The sequence below is a fragment of the Cheilinus undulatus genome, linkage group 1 (assembly GCF_018320785.1).
Source record: "Cheilinus undulatus linkage group 1, ASM1832078v1, whole genome shotgun sequence".
Lineage (NCBI taxonomy): Eukaryota > Metazoa > Chordata > Actinopteri > Labriformes > Labridae > Cheilinus > Cheilinus undulatus.
Window position 1 is genome coordinate 43,897,977 of NC_054865.1, and position 17,974 is coordinate 43,915,950.

A 17,974-nucleotide genomic window follows, 5' to 3' on the forward strand; every position below is an offset into this window, starting at 1 on the left:
AGGAGTAAATACTTTTATAGGTACAGTGACTATCTACACTACTTACCCTACCATGTGGCCTCTACTGGCCCCTAAACTCATCCATATACTGATGGACGGTGAAAGGAAAGAGTTGCTAGGTGCCAGTTTAAAACTATGTAGATAAAAGCCATTTTAATGTAACTTTTGATAGAATAAGCAGCCTGGAAAAGTTCTGCTTAGTTCAAGCTGTAATCTTTATTAATGTTGTGAATAAATAAGGGATATTTTGTGTTACAGTTCATTATAGTGGCAAAAAGAAATTGTTTGTGTGCAGCCAGTGTTTTGATTTCCTCCTCCTTAATTTAAACACATTCAGACAGCCCAGTGTTGCAGGGACTAGAAATAGATATAAATGGCTGTATATTTATTGATCCCTGTGAGGCTGGGGAACGCACAGAGAAAACTCCCAATAAATCAATAAGACATATGCAGTGTATGAGGTGACTTTTCTTGTTCTTCAATGCGTCCGTCCTGCAGCATAACAAATACTCTGCACGATGTTATCTGCTGTTTGTTGTGACTAGTCTGCATAATTAACTCGCGCCTCCCTTCAAATCCTCTTAATTTTTGCCTAAGATTGAACTATTTTTGGCAGGATGTTGTTGCCAAGGATTGCTCAACAGTCATCCCAAAGAGTCCCCAACCCTCGGAGGGAATCATTTCAGCCAGCTGCGTCTTTTCACGTTAGCTCTTGCCACTCTCTCGACCCCGCCTTCCCTGTGCAACAACTCCCCCGATGCACTCGGAATGACAGAGGAAAGGAAATTATCGAACACCAATACAATAAAGCTGTCTGGTAACTTAATAGGGCTGCTGAGTGGGGGCACTGTGGCTATCTAGCTTTGAGGCGATAATGAGAGTCATCATTCCCTCTTGGGCTGGAAGAAAAGAGGGGGCCTCCTCCGTGGTGGTCGTGTGTGAGCGTGTATGTGTGTGGTTGTGTAGATGAGCGTGTACCAATGAGTGTGTTTGTCTTTGAGCCTCTTTAGTCCAGTGAGGCCCAATAAGCAAACAGCAGAGTGCTTTAACGAAGCCAGAGAGAGATCCCCCCCATTGAATACAGCTTGGGAGAGATCACTGAGAAATTCTGTTCATTAAATCAGGCTAAAGTCCAAATATTGACTTTGAAGGCTTTAGGGAGACACAAAACATAGAGCGTCACATATATCATTTTTACAGGTCCCTAAACCCTTTATATGTACGGGGAATATGTCTCAGGTTGATAGAGGAATAATGTTTAACAGAAAGTGAGTGAAACAACATTCAGATCCCAAAAAAAAATCACATATTTGTGACAAAGTGCTGTCTTTCCGCTGACTTACTTGTTAGAACTCTGATAAAACTCTAAACAAACAGCTATTTTCTTGTTTATTTTGTTCCCCGCTGGGGCTCCCATTTGATGAAAATGCACAAACCCAGGAACAATGTCTACAAGCAGCTTTGTGGACTTTAAAGGAGATCCTAAGGGACGCCATCTGAGATATTTACGTACATATACATCTCCAGCTACTGCAGCTGTAGCCCTTTAATAAGCAGGCTGATGTGGACGACTCAGAGAGGAGGGGAAAAGAGGAAGAAAGTGTCTTAGGATATCAGTTTCTCAACACCACAGTGCACATCAGGCTGGCAGAGAAACATTAAGAGTCCAGGCTGCCTGGTATGCTGTAAAGTTTAAGCTTAACATAGTTAAACAGGGCCTGGAGAAATTGTGCATGGAGGGGCGGGAGAACATGGCAGGCAGAGGTCAAAAGACATCTTCTGCTCCCAGCCATGGACGTATTACACAAAGAATGAAGAATTTAAACATGGCAGCCTGCTCGTTTCACAAAAAGCTGCTCCAAGAGAGCTGCAGGAAGAAGTTTCCAGCAGCTGGTAATGCATGAGCACTGGACTCTATATCTCACTTTCTATTGTCCATACAAGAGGCAGAGAAAAGTAACAACTTTATATTCTCTAGATACAAAACCCTGCTTATCCCCTCATAGGGCACTCATTAACAGTCTGGGAAATTCAAATTTAAAAATATTATTGATTGACATCCCAAGGCTTTTAAAACTTTTGCCTGTTTATAATTTTCATTATTATGGTGAAAATCAAGGTCAGCAATATATGGTTTACCAATCATGGTCAAAAATCCATTAAGTGTATGCATATTAAAATAATAATAATGGAAACTAAACACATACAGGTTCTAATGGATATTCACTTTGATATTAAATTTATGTAAATACAAAATATTCATTTTACAAAACATGGTGAGGTTGTCTCAAGATTCTGACCGCTTTAGAATACTGGATAAGTAGTATGGTACCACCAGTTTATCTTATAATTCCAACAGGACACCTATAATAATAATCACAAATACTGAATTAAGGAGTTAACTTTAGCAGTGATGAGGCTCACAATGAAAATAAGAACTGTTTTAAGCTATTTAAGTATAATAAAACTGTTAAACTGTTGTAAAGCCAACTAAAATCTTAGATTTCACTATTTATACCTTTTTTTTTCTTTATAATTCTGCCAGAAGATGTAAGAAACCTCTCAAAAATTAAATGTCTGAATCAATTTAAGCAGCAATATTTCTCACAGTAAAAAATAAATACTGACATAAATCACACAAGTATCATAAAACTGCCATTAAGGTTATTAAACTGACCAAAAATCCCACTTTTTTTATAATTTATGCCATGAAATTTCTAGACATTTTAGCCTAGCATTATTTCATGCAGGACATGGTAATCAGATGCCCAGCTGTGATCAGCTGACAGCCAGCAGATCCCAATTATCGCCTTCCAGATCCCACAGCTAATCACAGCTCTATCTCTCAACACAGTGGTGTATTTAAATTAGACGTGCTTCTCACTAATCCCTGCTTGCACTAATGCTGATGCACCACAGTGCTGCTACTGCTGGCAAATCTTAACCTCCTCCACCCCAGCCTCCTCCTTTATAGCATAAAGCCTGTTGCATCCTCATATTAAGAGTCATGCTATGTATTAATTGCTTTTGAACTAATTCTATTGTTTCAGTACGCATTATCATAAAAGTTTCCATCCATCCGGGGGGTTCTAGCTACACACACCTTGGAAAGTCAAAGCATGCTGCTTGACTTACCCAAGGATCTTCTCAGCCAAGTGACACTGCATATCCATTATGCAATGAAATTGTTAAATTCATGACGAGCCACACTGGACCACACTTTATTTTATTACAACCCTGTGGCAACATCCAGCAACACTATAGAACAGTGGTTCTCAACTGGTGGGTCAGGACCCAAAAGTGGGTCATGAAGCCATTCCTGAAAAGTCAATGTACAGAAGCCCTATCTGGATATACAGTGTAGTCTGACAAATGGCTGAGAAAAATCATTCTGGTTCAGGTGTATCGCAGAGTTGGGGGGAGACCACAAAGGAAGTTGACCAAAGTGGCCATATATGATTCGTTGCCCTATTAAGGGTTATGAATCAGTTTGTCTGGTGAGCTAATTGAGCATTGTACTCCACCCACCTCCATTTACAATTATGTTTTTTCAACTAAGGTATCTTTTCCATAAAAACTGAACTTCATAAGGTGTATGTACTTTACAGAAAACCAGCATTTTATTTTCATGGATGAATTTCACATATCAAAGGCGAAAATATGTGTTAGAGTGGCTGCATCTTCCAGCATCAGTTTCCCAAAATGCTTTGTGTGTAGCTGCACGAAGCACAAGCCAGCACTTTGGAAACAGCTTTTTTCTCTTAACATGCGAAATATATCCACAAAATGAAACATATTTTACTGTTTAGTGCCTACACCTTATTAAGTTGAGTTTTTAATGAAAAGATAGCAGGAAACTATGCACTGTCAGATTCAGTGAGGGTATACCATCACAGTCTGGCCGAGACTTCAATTGCAAGCTTTCAGAGTTTTATCAAATTTTTCATTTTTTATCAAAATTTTTCATTTGATAAAACTCTAAATAATATAAAAATAATGATAAAACCCATTTGAAACTGTCCTCATGTCTTTGCTGTCCCATGTTTTAAAAATCATTTAATATTTGAGAATCGTCTGGTGTGTGGCCAGTCATGTTTTTGTGGTTGACATTTCCTAATTGCATGCACAATAGTGAAATTAGTGCACAACACCCGGTTGCACCTGAGGGTTTGATGTGAGGGAGTATGGGATAGGTGTGACATCACTTTCCTGTGTTTACATAGTGTCTCTGTCTTGTTAGCTTTCCTCACTTGCTGAAGGTGGACCCAAGGGTGCTCAGCAGGTGATAAATGTTTAATGTAGGGCAGGATGAGAGTGCAACCACTGAGAATATAATGATTTGTAAAGCACTGTGTTGTATAACTGCTTTCTCTCCCTTTAGTATCTATAAAAACACCAACATATCAAGTCTACAGCACCTTCATAAAATAAAAAAAACACAATGTCAAATGCACTGATCGATATTTTGCAAGCTGTGTAATAATTTGCATGATTATGGTGGGATAAAAGAGAGCAGTTTAGCATTTTTGAGCTTATTTGGTCTGTTTGCTCCATTCATTCAGCTGTAGTTTACACAACAATAACTTGAGGGCAGCTGTATAAAATGAATTCAGATGAGGAGACACACAAGGCTGACATAGAGGGCCCCTATTGACAACAACTTATTCAAATCAATAACTCTCTGTGGGTTCAGTAATGTCAGAGCAAAGACAAAGTCAGACAAAGGCGAGGCAAGGGGGAAGTTTTCTGCAGGAATATGCAGAAAGAGATTGAATAAATAGATGTATGTAGAAAGATATGCATCACTTTTTATGAAAACATTAGTAAAGTCTAATTTGGAGAATTTGCAGCCACCTCTGAGTGCAATAAACAATGAAGAGGAGGAAATTTGCAGGCAGGGAATGATTCCTGCATTACAAAAGGGTAAAAATAAACAATCTTGGCATTGCAGTTTACAGCGCACGCTGTTTATGGTGAGACTCGTACTTTACGAGAAACCCTCCCCATGTTGACACACTGCAGTTGATAACAAAGAGTGAGAAAAACTGACATCATTAAGATTCACTAGTGTGCAAGCACAGCAACACAAGCAATCCCTCCTCCAAGCCCCAGATGACTATCAAGCGCTGTGTTTCCTAAGCATGGAGGTAATGAGACAAATACTTATTACTCAAGTAAAAATGGCATGGATATTAGCATCGCATTAGGCTGTGAATTTAATGATGTTGTAAGTAAAATATGTCACAATAACTAAGAGGCAAAATATTCCTAAAGACGGAGGAAGTATGATGAAAGCAGAGTCTGTTTCTCACATAGAGAAATGCCCAAGCATGGATGGAGAGTCATGGATGAGAAAATGATACTGAATTCATAACGGAGCTTATCATGCCAATGTGTGGGATGCTGATGCACAACATAATTCAACTTTATTGAAAGTAATGGCTTGTGTTAAGTGAATCTATGGTGATCATTTAGTGAGAAATGGGACCATCGGTACTCACTAAAGGGGTGCAAGGGGTCCAGTATTCGGGGTTCAGCTCGGCTCGTGGACGGAGGTCCAGATATTCAGGGTTCAGTTCAGTTCGGGCACGAGTTAATGTTCCCTTTATGGAGGATTAAAAAAGAAGCTGTTAGAATTTTTGGTTGTTTTTGTCATTTGTGCAGATGGTTGTGAGAGAATGAGCAGATTTATTTCATTTCTTAAACACAACAATGGAAAAGACATTTTAATCATCGTTCTTATTTCATCTTTTTTACCGCCTTCAAATGGGCTTGACTCTGTACTGTCTTTACTTTCCTGAATAAAGATATATCCATTAGCAAGAAATCATTAACTATAATGAATATTCACAGCAGAGCAATTAAAAAACGCCAATTCAACATTCCACAATGAATTTTCAACGGCAATCCCTGTAAAATGAAGAGCAAATTGTGTCCCAAATGAGGTTAGACTCCAGATTTCCATTCCTGAAGCCCTCTGGCCTAAATGACAGGCCGGTGGAATAGACTGAATATGCCTTGCCCCCATGAGGTCTATGATGTATACTGTAATTATCTGCTGATTCTCAAAATGGCTGTGTGTAATGAGGCTATGCTGCATGCAGCCCCAGGCATAAATCACTGTCTTTAACTGACTTCCAGATGACCAACAACAACACAGAGCAGGAGCAGAGAGAAAGGAGGGAGTGGGTTATCGGGGTAGCAGCTTTATATAGCATCCAACTTGTGCTTCTTATCAGCACAGGCCATATTGTTTGCCAAACTTGCTTACTTAAGACAGTTTCTGTCTTTTTAAAAATAGTCAGCTCACTTATTTTCAGTAATTTATCTCTTTACAGCTCAGCTTCCAGTGTAATAACTGCTCCCAGCTTTGCACACAGGTGGAAGCTTCTTTTTTCATTGACTAGAGTGTGATGTGGTAGGATTAACTATGTTAAATGGCAACATGCCAGTCAGCCTGTCAGCCTGTCTGCTGTCATTGGCATGAAACTGTTTCCATGGTATGACTCACACTCACTGACATAAACATGTAAACAGCCACCCACCCCCAATGTGGCACACTTATGCACACATTTTAACTTCATATTTTCATTATGAAGTCAAAATGTTTCATCTGTGCTCACAGGCTCAGCTCACAGTTACAGGAGAGTAATGTGTACAAAACTGAGTGGAGTGAAAAATACAGTGCAAATCAACCAAATACAACTGAATCATCCCCTGACAGAACTCTGCACAGAATATTAATATGATGAATAATGATGCAAAAAATTGTGTCCTTGGTTAGAGCATTCTCATCAGCAAACATCGACAAGGAGTTAAATGTCACCAATAACATTCATACCTCTTAAGTGAAGTGTCGTAACTCAAGGTTATATAATCAGAAAGAAAAATAACCCAAATAACACGATCCATCACATTGAAAGCATGATTTATACATTAAAACACTAAAACACAAACAATAGGCTGCAGATGCTTCTTGTTGATAAATAAGGATCATAAACTAGTAGATGAAAAATTCACCTTGAAAAATAACTGCAGACACAATCAAAAATGCTATGTTCAAAGTCTTGAGCATCAGAAAGATGTTTGATTCTTTTGAATGTTTCCTTGTTGTAGTGAATTTTTCCTTTTCAACATATTTCATACAGGCAGGCCTGCCCACAGAATTAGCTGTGCACCTGGAAAACCCTGCAAAGGGGCCCTCCCCAATTGGTATTTTTTGATGATATCAATGCATGTGTGTTGGCTCAGTAGCATTGGTGCTAGCATCCTTGTTAGAGTTTCAGTGGAGCTGAAAGTGCATCAAGCTATAGGGTTCTGATGTTCAGCTTCCTGTCCGTTTTTTGTAACTTTTTCACTTTTTGTGAAGTTTAAACTATTTCGGCTGCTATTTCCATATTTTTGCCTCTGGAACCCACTTGTGCCACTTTAACCCCCCTCTTTCCACTTTTAACCAATTTTTTCCTGCCCTTGTTTGTGCCTTTTGTTTTGTGTAGCCTTTTGTCTTTGTAACCCACCGTTGCCACTTTTACCCCATTTTGCCGCTTTTAAGCCATTTCAACACTTTTTAACCGCTTCTCACAATTTTTCCCACCCATTAGTGTCCCAATTTTTGCCGCTACCCCCATTTTTCTTTTGTAACTCATTTGTGCCTCTTTTTGCCTATGTTTTGCAACTTTAAACCCACTTCTCATTCTTTTCTTCACTTTTCAACATTCTTTTGACTTGGTGCCATTTAAGTTGTCTACAATGATTGCCATAGGTTTTTTGTCGTCAAGTGATTCAGTCGGCATTGGGGGTCAGGAAGTAGGGCACAGCCATAAGGAATGGAAGAAATTAAGCACTTTAAAACTTAAAATGGACCTGTGCACTCCAATTATCATCAGAAAATTTCAAAGTATATTGAATATCATTCCTACAGTTTAAAAAAACAATCATTCTTTTCCACAATTAAGCTGATTTACCCGGCATGTAAGATAACTCACTCAGTCCTGCAGGCGTCCTAGCATCTAGTGTCATCTAGTGAGATGAAGGGAGACAAGAGTCTAGAGGAGTATGGTGTTGAGTGAAGAGGCTAGCTGCGCCCCTTTAAAAAAATTTCTAATTTTGTAAAAATCAGTGAGTGATCAAGTAAATATGTACTGTTCACAAACAAGCCTGTTATTCAAAACGGCTCTTTAATATGAGCTGCTGTAGCTAGCTCCAATTTGAGTGCCAGTTTCCTTTCCTCCATCCTTTTGATTATTTCATCCACATTTGAAAAGCCAAACTGGTACAAAATGTACTCTACTAAACTGAGCCAATAAATCTGGATCTTTTTAAAGCAACAAGAGAGGTTGGACGGACATCAACTGAAGAAACACAGACAAGATCAGGTAAACCGTGGCAAAACTGTACTGAACCTGACCACTTTGTGAAAATGGACCATATGAAAGCATTGTAACACCGCTTATCTGGGCTTTAGACAAAGGCTTTTTAATTCCCGCCTGTTACCATTTCACTGTGAGTTTTTTAACTTTTTATTTTTGTCTGAATATTTCACTACTTTTGGACACAAACAAAGCTTAAGAATAAAAAGTGTTATTTTTTAAATTTCACTCTTTAAATGCTTGGCATAGTCATAAAAAGCTCAAAACATGGCCTTTATGGCAGTATTTCTCTATGCAGAAATCCCTACTTGCCTCCTCAAAGGACTTCGCTGCTGCTGTGTGACGTCATCTGCAAAGAACCTTTGAAGGCTCTATTTTGCCTTCTCCAAACAAGGAACCATGTGGGAAAATACTGGTGCCATCGCTGTGTGCAGTTCCTCACTGGTGCAAAATAATGCAACATGGAAGATGTTTTAAACATGACAAATCAACACTGTTGCAAAGATAGAAGGCTTTAAAACCTCCAGCTGTCCAAAAAACTGAAGACCCAATTTGATACCAAATCAGTTGCAAAATTTGTGAGAGCAATTTTTTGGCCTTGTATCCTTCTCAGCTTGATGTCCATAAATTGTGTTGACTCAGGCAGGCCTTGCCTAAGTGTCACAATCAGGATATTCATAAAAGGAGCTCAGAACATTTTAACAAGAAGTTTTTGCTGCATCAGTTTCCCTCACAAAGTCTTCCAATTATTGGGAGAAGAGGAGGGAAAGAGGTGAATGAAGGCTAGACTAATTCTCCGAACCTTTATCTCATTATGCATCTTTTCACTATATTCCTCTTGTCTGTCAATCTAATTAATGACAGTCCCTCTCCACAGAGCGCTATGAATGTGAGATTATTTATTAGTACCTAACCATTTATCAGCTGTGTGATAAGTGACGGCAAGGGGAAGTGAGAGTTGGCAACATTATAATTGATCATTTTTCACTCTGCAATGTCACCGTGATCGTGGTAAATCCTTGGTCGCAGTGCGTGATACTGTCAACGCTGACAACACGAATAAGGTGTTTGAATAAAAAGGTTATTGAGATTGATTGATTGCTGGCAGCGATATGAGGTTCCAATACACTTTCCATTATCTGAAATGGCAAAAGTGGAACATTTTGGATCGAAATGCTGCAGTGAAAGACAAACAGATTATTAAAGTTATGGGAGCACAGAGAAATGAAAAAGTCTGCCTTTGCTGGGACCTTTCCTGCTTTATTAAGATTTAGATCAAACTGATATTTGAACTCAGTTGGATTGCATGTGTTTTGAATGAAAAAAGTCAAAGACAAAGAGGTAAATGTAAGCAGTGGAGAAGAGAGTTTAGTCTTTGTGTAAAATTGAACCAATTTTAGGTACCAGTGCTACACACTGGTACTTAAAGAAAAATAGATTAATCCAGTAGTAGAGGTTTGTTGTAATGCAGTTGTCAAAATTGGTGATACTTAATTTCTTTTCAATACCAAATTTTAATCCTCTACTGTCTGCCTAAGCTATTTCTTTTTAATCATTTTGTCTCACCTGGACTTACTGTCTTATAAAGCTTCTAAAACATCAACCCTGTAGTGCACAGTCAAGCTCTATACATCATTTAATTCAGGACAACTTGGGCTTTAGGAACATGTTTGATGCAGTTATGTGACTTGAAATTTCAAAAAGTTATGAGACTATTAAAACAAAAGAATAACTAAACAGCAATTAGAAATGAACGATCCGTATGTGTGACACCCAGTTAACAATAATGACTAAGGCCGGCCACACACCACAGGATTTTAAGCCCCATTTGAGGCAAGATTTGCCTCCCCCGACGATCATGGGGGCATATACCGACTGGAGCCTCGTCATAAATGAATATTTGTCTGAGTAGTCTGCATGTGTGTGGTGTCAACACGGTTCATTTAATGCTCTAAATCGTGTCGTAGCCTCCCAAACCCAGAATTGTAAATATCAATCATGTTTGATATTTATGATTCTAGGTCGTAGTGCCCCTGACAGAGTACCCACAACGACCAATGAGAGCAAGCACACCAGGTAGCGTCACCAGACGCCACCACTCACAACTATGAACACAACGGTACTTTAATTCCAGTCAGGATTTCGCGAGGTCGTAGGCAGGTCGGCAGCTGTGTGGTCTCCAGGAATCTGACAGTCTGGCTGAGTCGTCTACTGTGTGCGTTCAGAGGATTCAAGATGAAAAATCTTTGGAAATTGTCCTGAAGTTTGTGGTCTCCCACAGTTTTAAAATTGTTTCAGATTAAAAAATCATCTAGTGTGTGGCCAGCCTAAGGCTTTTTTTGAGTAAACTTTGTCTACCATCTCTTGGGGACCAAAAAGTGAAAAAAATAATCATTCTGTGACATAAAGTTTCCAAAATATTAATATTTTTGCAAAATAAAAGTCCCTACACTTCTTTGTGTTAGCTTTATTTGAGCCAGTATCCAAAGCAGTTCCTCTGCGAAGTGACACAGAGGGCCACATCACAGGCTCTCTGTCTGTTTATCTATTATCTATTATGAGATGTTCATACTGTCCCCTGCACAATCTGCCCAGGCAGCGATGTATGGTTCGGCAAAATAATATGGTGGCTAATGCTAAGCTAGCAGCAGAAGCAATCAAAATAGGTTATAAATGGAGCAAATAAACGTTCAGTGTTGGAGTTACTGTTGTGGGATTTAATCTTTAAATGCCCTGGCGAGGAAAGTTGCTGTAGGGGCTACAAAGGCATATATAGTGTCATAAGGTCACAACAGCAGTCTGCAAGATTGGAAAAACAGGTTAATTTTTCTAATGATTGATAGTTTTGGAAAAGTACCACAACTAAAAAAAAGAAGATCTATTTCATAAAAAAAAGGTTAAAGGAATTCAAAAATTACATAGAAAAGGCTTAACACTGTCCACTTTTACAGACAATGGTTCAGAAAACACACATCACCAGCACATTGGTTCAATTTAGACAGTGGGATGTTTGCCTGGAATTGTTCATGATTAAAAGAAATAAAATACCCAATAATGAGTGTCAGGGCAGTTTTTGTTGCCTTAGGGCATGCCCACATTAGGCATGATTGTTTCATACAATTCCAGGGTGCAATTGCTCCTCTTTTCTCTCACATTAGTAACAGTTGTTCAGTTCACACTTGCATGTAATCTGCCTGATACAGTTTGTAGCAGAATGTGTGTAGTTGGCTTCCAAAGCCACAAAGAAGAATAAGGCAGAGGCAAAGATGGTACTTACTTGGGTCGATATTTTTTTACGCCCCTATTGGACAATATTGTCCATCCTTCAGGCTACTATGGATATTTTTATGATTTTTAAGAGGCCAACCAAAACCCTCTTCCTACCCTCAATCCTACCATGCAGCTCAGAAATAAAATTGGCCCATGCTGTGTGGATATGACAAAAAAGTTGAGTTGCATTTACAATTCTACTTGCAAATGAGCACCAAGCATTCAGGGTCGGTTTCACTGGCATCCATCATGACCAATTAGACCCTATCAATATGAACAAACAAAGCCCTTCACCAAAAAGAAACTGATTGACACCATTAGAAATTGACTGTAAGGGAGAATCAGCATCATTGCAGGCACCTGGCATGTTTGTATGTGAAGATACAGTTACACTTTGCCCACTATGAGACTCCTGTGTCCCTGAAAATGCTGCTCAATACAAGAACAGGTTAAAAAAATATTCCAAAAGTCGCTGTCAGAAATGGTGGTGGACAGCAGGGGTACTTTGACAACAGGAAAGTGCATCCACCAGCCATTTCCTGACATCTTCAGGGGGTACTGACACTTCCACAGTTCTCTATTCACACATCCTGGTGCACAACCTTTGCTTGACCAGAGGCATTCATGCCAAAAGCACATTTATACATCCATATAAGACATGCAGCAGAGTGGGATAAGGTCTGTTTGAAGTTTATGTGTGATTATCTGAACAATACTGGGCCAAATCCACCATAAAACCTTCCACACCTGAGTTTGGGTAGTTAATCTGCATGGGTAGTGGGGATTTGAAGCCCTTTCCAACAAACACTGGGCATGAGGAAAGGTACACACTGGGAAGGTTGCCATCCTGTTACAGCTTGTGCACATCAACAGGCAATGTCATTCACCCCTTTTACTGTGAAATGATAGTTCTAACCGCTGAGACACCATCCTCCATACTGTGCCTACCTTTGAAGTTGAACACTGTAGAATTCATAGTGAGTTACCAAATGGGCATGAGTAGAGCCATTTGGCTTTATAAGGACAAACCTAAGCCATATGCCATCATGAAATCACAGAACTGGGAGGTTTTTGGCCAGACAGTGTTGAGTTCTGCTACCTCTGTTGGCCAAGACTTTTTTTCTACTGTTAAATATTTCAAAATACCTGACACATAAGTGTTAAGGCACAGAACAAGTTATTAGCTGTTGTTCCAGGAACTACTTTTTTGGAATAAAGTATTTTTTATGTGGAGTGTAAATACACTCACTGTAATTAAACACCAAGAGTAACTAAAGCTCAGAGTTTCAGAAGAGCTGCAACCACCCTGGAATTTAAAGAAATTCAGATTGCCCACTTTCTTCTTCCTGCTGTCCCTTATCAGCCACAACATTCAGTCTATGCTTCTTTTCATTTTTGATTATTATCCATAATGTAATAATTATTCAAGGCACTCTTACAATGAGCTACATGAAGGTAAAACACTGACACAAGCTCATGTAGAAGACACAACTTTGTATATTTTCAGCTACTTTTTCATGTCACTTGTATTTTATGTTGACATTATTCGCTTCAATGAAAAAAACTTATTTTGTCTTAAATGCCTTATTCCTGATGGAAATATGCTGCCGCTGCTAATAACATATTAGATAGCTTTCAGTGCTCACATTAGCTAGGGCGTTATCATGCTAACAGCTAATATGGTATTCACTGAGGGTGCAAAGTGTCAATTGTTCCACACTCAATTCTTGCATGTATTTGAGTGTGCCAGTAGTATACTGCATTTGAGTTAACTTTTTGAACTTTTTGAGTTAACTATTTGAATGCACTTTGCACTTATGTACTCAGAATATTTGTATTTATTACAGGAGTATGCAATTTGGGACACACTGATGGTTTATTCACAACCTCAGGCAACAGCACTACATTACCCATAATCCTACAGTGTCACATCAGCATCACAGGTGAAGTTAACAAAGTGGGCAGTAGCTGTTGAGCTCTGTGCTGATGCTAAAACAGCAACATACACAGTCATATGCATACTGTATGTTTTCAGCATGTAGGGCACCAAGGAATCATCATGAGGCCCGATGTGCCACACCTGGACACTGCAAGAGGTTTCTTGGCCCTTGGGGCATCCATGGCACAACTAGGAGCTTGAGCTAACCCTACAACCCATCCGGGATGGTACTCTAGGCTGTGCTATCCCTCCATTACTCAGCCCTAAAGGTGCAGGCCCTGTTTTTTTTTTTTTTTTTTTTTTCCAACAGATTTTTTTCCTACACCCCTGGTGACATGCAAGGACATTCACCACAAGCTTGGTTGTGTCAACCCTCCTTTCCTCCTAACTGGACATCACTTAACACTAGCTCAGCCAATAGAAAGTATTCAAAAACATTCAGTTACAGAGACAGTTTCAACCCAAAGAGGGCAGTTGCCATGCACATTTTTAACTCAAAACATAAAATTTCAATACTTTGTGCTAAAATTGCAAGATCTGAACCCTAACTGATCAACAGTACACATATGAAATTTTTCCTCTTGGGCAAAGGTTTTAGAAACTCTTTAATCTAAAAAGGTCTATCACTGGAAATGTGCAGGGCAACAGTCAATCAGTGGTAGACAACTGAACTGAACACTCAGGGTTTGATCCTAAGCTTCTGCAGAGACATGTCGATTTGCCCTTTTGCAAGACACTGCTTCCACTGCTGTGTCAGCAGTGTATCAGTAGCGTGTATCAGTAGTGTAGTGTATCAACGTGTATAAATGGGATTAGTGTGTGAATGTGAAATAGGTGTATAAGTAGTGCTTTGAGCACTCGGACAACTAGAAAAGCTCAAGTCCATTTTCCATTTTACCATTTACAAGCATCTTGTAGGTCTTTTTACAGTCTTCCTGTCAAGGCTCATCTTTATCTCTTTTTTGTTGCTCTGGCTCACACCAGTTACCCTGAAGAAAATGAACTCCATCATCAACATGTAAAAGGTAAGAGCAACAACATATTGCTTAACCTAGTCTCTGTGGACCTGTAAATCTACTCTGTTGAACTTGCCTGTTAGCTGTGGGCTGAGAAGATGACTTTCATTATGGGGGGGGGGGGTGAAACACACTCTAATCAGCTTTCCCATTAGTCTAGCCCTGCCAAGCCTTCCCAGTCACAGCAGACCTTTAGTTCTCTTTAATTACCTTAGAGATACCACTGTATGCACCCTTCCTTGACATCACGAGACATCATTCGCTTCAACAAGTGTTTTTTTGTGCTGCTAAGAAAAGAACACGATGTTTATCTTGTGACTAGTGGAAATTCTCAAGAGGGGAACCACAATGCTTTGCATGTTATGCTGATGACTCACTCCTTCAGCACTGTTTCTTTCAAAGCTCTTGATGTACTATTTTTAAAACCAATAAAACAGATACATTAGCAGCAGATTTTAATTGCAGATTGCATTCTTTCTTGAAATAGCCATGAAGCTGGCAGTTATAATCCTTGTACCATCCATTGAACAGATGATATACAATGACTATATTCAGGTTATAGCAGTGTTAATAGTTAACACTTGTAGCACAGTAAAACCAATCACAACACCATGTGACTTTTCTCTGGAAATTGCCCAGTGTGGGTTCATATATCATGGCTATAATCACCCTGCTCTGGCACAGCTTTCTCCTCCTAAGCAGCATGCTGACTTACAGTCAGAGCTGTGGTAATGCAAATGAGCCCATAAAGCGATCCTGTGTGGGGAATCTCCCTCTGGACATCAGGCGGAGATCGGCTAAGCTTCGTTGTCTCCTGTTCTGCAGTCTGATCCCTACTGACACAGAATAATTTGATTTTTTCTTTTTCTTTTATCCCAAAACAAACCAAATAAAATGATTTCAGCAGCCTTTTTGCCAGTCTTTTCTTCCTTTATTTTAATTTCATGTGCTTTATTTAGCCTACTTTCCATCACTGAACAATAAAAATGAGAAAAGGAATTCATAACTAGGGTGAGGATTTTGCAGTTTGGGTTCACGCAAAGGCAAAGTGCACAATGCAAAAGAAAATGGAATGGATGGAAGAGAGGAAATTGGTGCTGATTAGAAAATGAACCCACAAAAAGGTTGCTACTAACTTATTTATTTTAAGCTGCTGAAGCGGCCGTGCAAGAAAATCTGCGATTATTATTCTTTGATTTGCAAAGCAACGCTGTGATTGGCCCGTCCTGTGGTGGCGGCATTAAACTTTATGTTTATGGGACCCTGTGTTAAGCTCATTTCCACGCTCCCCCATTCCACACACTAAGTATTGACATTCCATTTAAGTTGACGACAGTGAGGAGGGTATTTTATGACAGAAATGTAATGGATTGCATGCAGTGGGTAGTGCAGTAAAAATATCACCCAATTACAAGGACATCTTTGCATAGTTGCAGAGTAAAGAGGATATGCATGGTGCACCTCTGCTTTGTTCAGAAAGAACAAAGGGAGAGGAATTCATCCTCAGCCCTCCTCCCCTCTGCCTTTTCTCCCTCTGTGGTATTAAAACACATACAAAAAGAATATTCTCTAATGAAAAGCCTGCTGTGTATATGGCTGCACGGCTAACAAAAGATAATATAAGATTATGTTTGATATGATAATTAATTACACAAGTTTAAAAGCGCCCCTGCTACATGTAAATTAAAAGAGACACAATATCTAAAGTGTGTTTAGAGGGGAGAATGAAATGAATCTAATATTGCGGATTGTTAACATGGTTATTCAATGAAGGTGCTTTGTGAGTGAATGGAAAACAAATTAGGTTAAAGTCCTGTGACAAGATAAATAAAACGTTGATCAATTAAGTGGTTGAAAAAGACAGCAGTCCTGCACTCAATGGGGCCGTCTTGCTGTTACAGTTTCATTCTTGAGCCAGGGAGAAGCATCGATTCTCCCTGGCACCCTGTCCCTGTCATTACAGTCGATGCAGAGGCCAGCCCTGACTGTTCTCAAGAACCACTAATGGCTTCAAGGAATTCAGCTGGACTCGTGGCAGAATTGTAATAAGCAGATTTTATGAATTTGGAGTGCTCGGCCGCGAATGCAGAAAGCTGCAGGTCGTTGAAAGAACACAGCGAATGTATTATCAGAACAATTCTCCGCCATTACTGCACAGTTGAAATTACTTTTGCTCTTAGATGCTGCAACGAGAGATCGAGGTGAAAGAGGTGTCAGTTGTTCTGATGAAACAGGACGCAACAAAGAACAAACATTTCACCTGCTTTTAAAAGCTGTTTCATAACGATTAGCAACAAAAACTAATATATTTCCCTTAATTCTTATTTTTCTCCTTTACCCTTCATCAATTCTTTAAGAGCACCTTTCATCTGGTAAGTGAAGCACTTGGTCTCACTGGGGGGTCTGCCTGTGCTTCTGGCCTCAGAATTGTGTTACCAAGGCGGTTCTCCCAGAGGAGCCCTGTGCAGAAAGAGGAGAAAGTTGATGCAGGGCAGCACTTTTTCTATGATCAGATGGGTTTCTAATGGTCACTCTGTTTTTGTACTTTCTGACCTTCATTTTCTTTGCAGAGAGTAGTTTTTCCTTACTCCTCCTGAGAGAATGATATCTTTTAGGATAGATGAGCCCTGTAAGCGTTGTCTAAACTGTTCTGTGGCCTTCTTAAAAGACTTAGTTTTTCTTTTGATACCACAGGCTAAGACAACGTTTGAGTGCAAAAACGGAACATTTGACCTTGTATTTTTTCTTCCTCTATTAAAGTTCTCCAAATGAACTGGGCCTCTTTAGTAACCACTTTTATGCCTTGGCCATGAAAAAAAGTTATTCAAAATTCACAAAAAAAATCTCAGCTGTTTGTTTTCTGCGGTTCTTTAGCCATCAGGCATCTGTGGAACAAACAGTTCCTAAAGAGCTGTTTTATTTGAAAAGGCTTCTGTTTTTCAAGAACTCACACAACAAGGAATTGTTAACAGAATTACAAAAAAGAGGAAGGACAAAGTGAAAGCAATGTGTTCGGTTGTTGCAAGTTCCTGGCATTGGAGGACTCATAAAGAAGATGTCTATCTATCATGATCTCATCAGAGGATAGAGGCGTTCTAAGATTGTGACGGTAAGTCTGCAGAACTCCCAGGGAAGTATCTACAGTCAAAGGTCTGTTTTAAAGAAATGTGGCAGTCGACCCTTCATCAGCAGCTTACGCTGCATGGAAAGTGAGCTATCTGACAGCACCAGAAACTTCCAGAGAGACATCTGGCTGCAGACCTCTATGATGGGGCATTATGGGCTCATCTGTTGCAGACCTCTACAATGGGGCAACCTCAACCGCAGGGCAGGAAGTGATGTACAAATCCTTGCTGAGTTTTTCCTCAGATTTTGGTGTG

General features: G+C 39.5%; 1 protein-coding gene across 1 annotated transcript in view; it reads right to left on the reverse strand.

Moving 5' to 3' along the window:
* LOC121517387 (protocadherin-9) overlaps window positions 1–17,974 on the reverse strand; it is a 368,076-nt gene that overhangs the window by 259,419 nt on the left and 90,683 nt on the right. Inside the window, exon 3 of the mRNA XM_041799137.1 lies at window positions 5,502–5,603. Within this exon, the coding sequence (XP_041655071.1) occupies window positions 5,502–5,603 (102 nt within the window). The remainder of the gene's footprint in view (window positions 1–5,501; window positions 5,604–17,974) is intronic.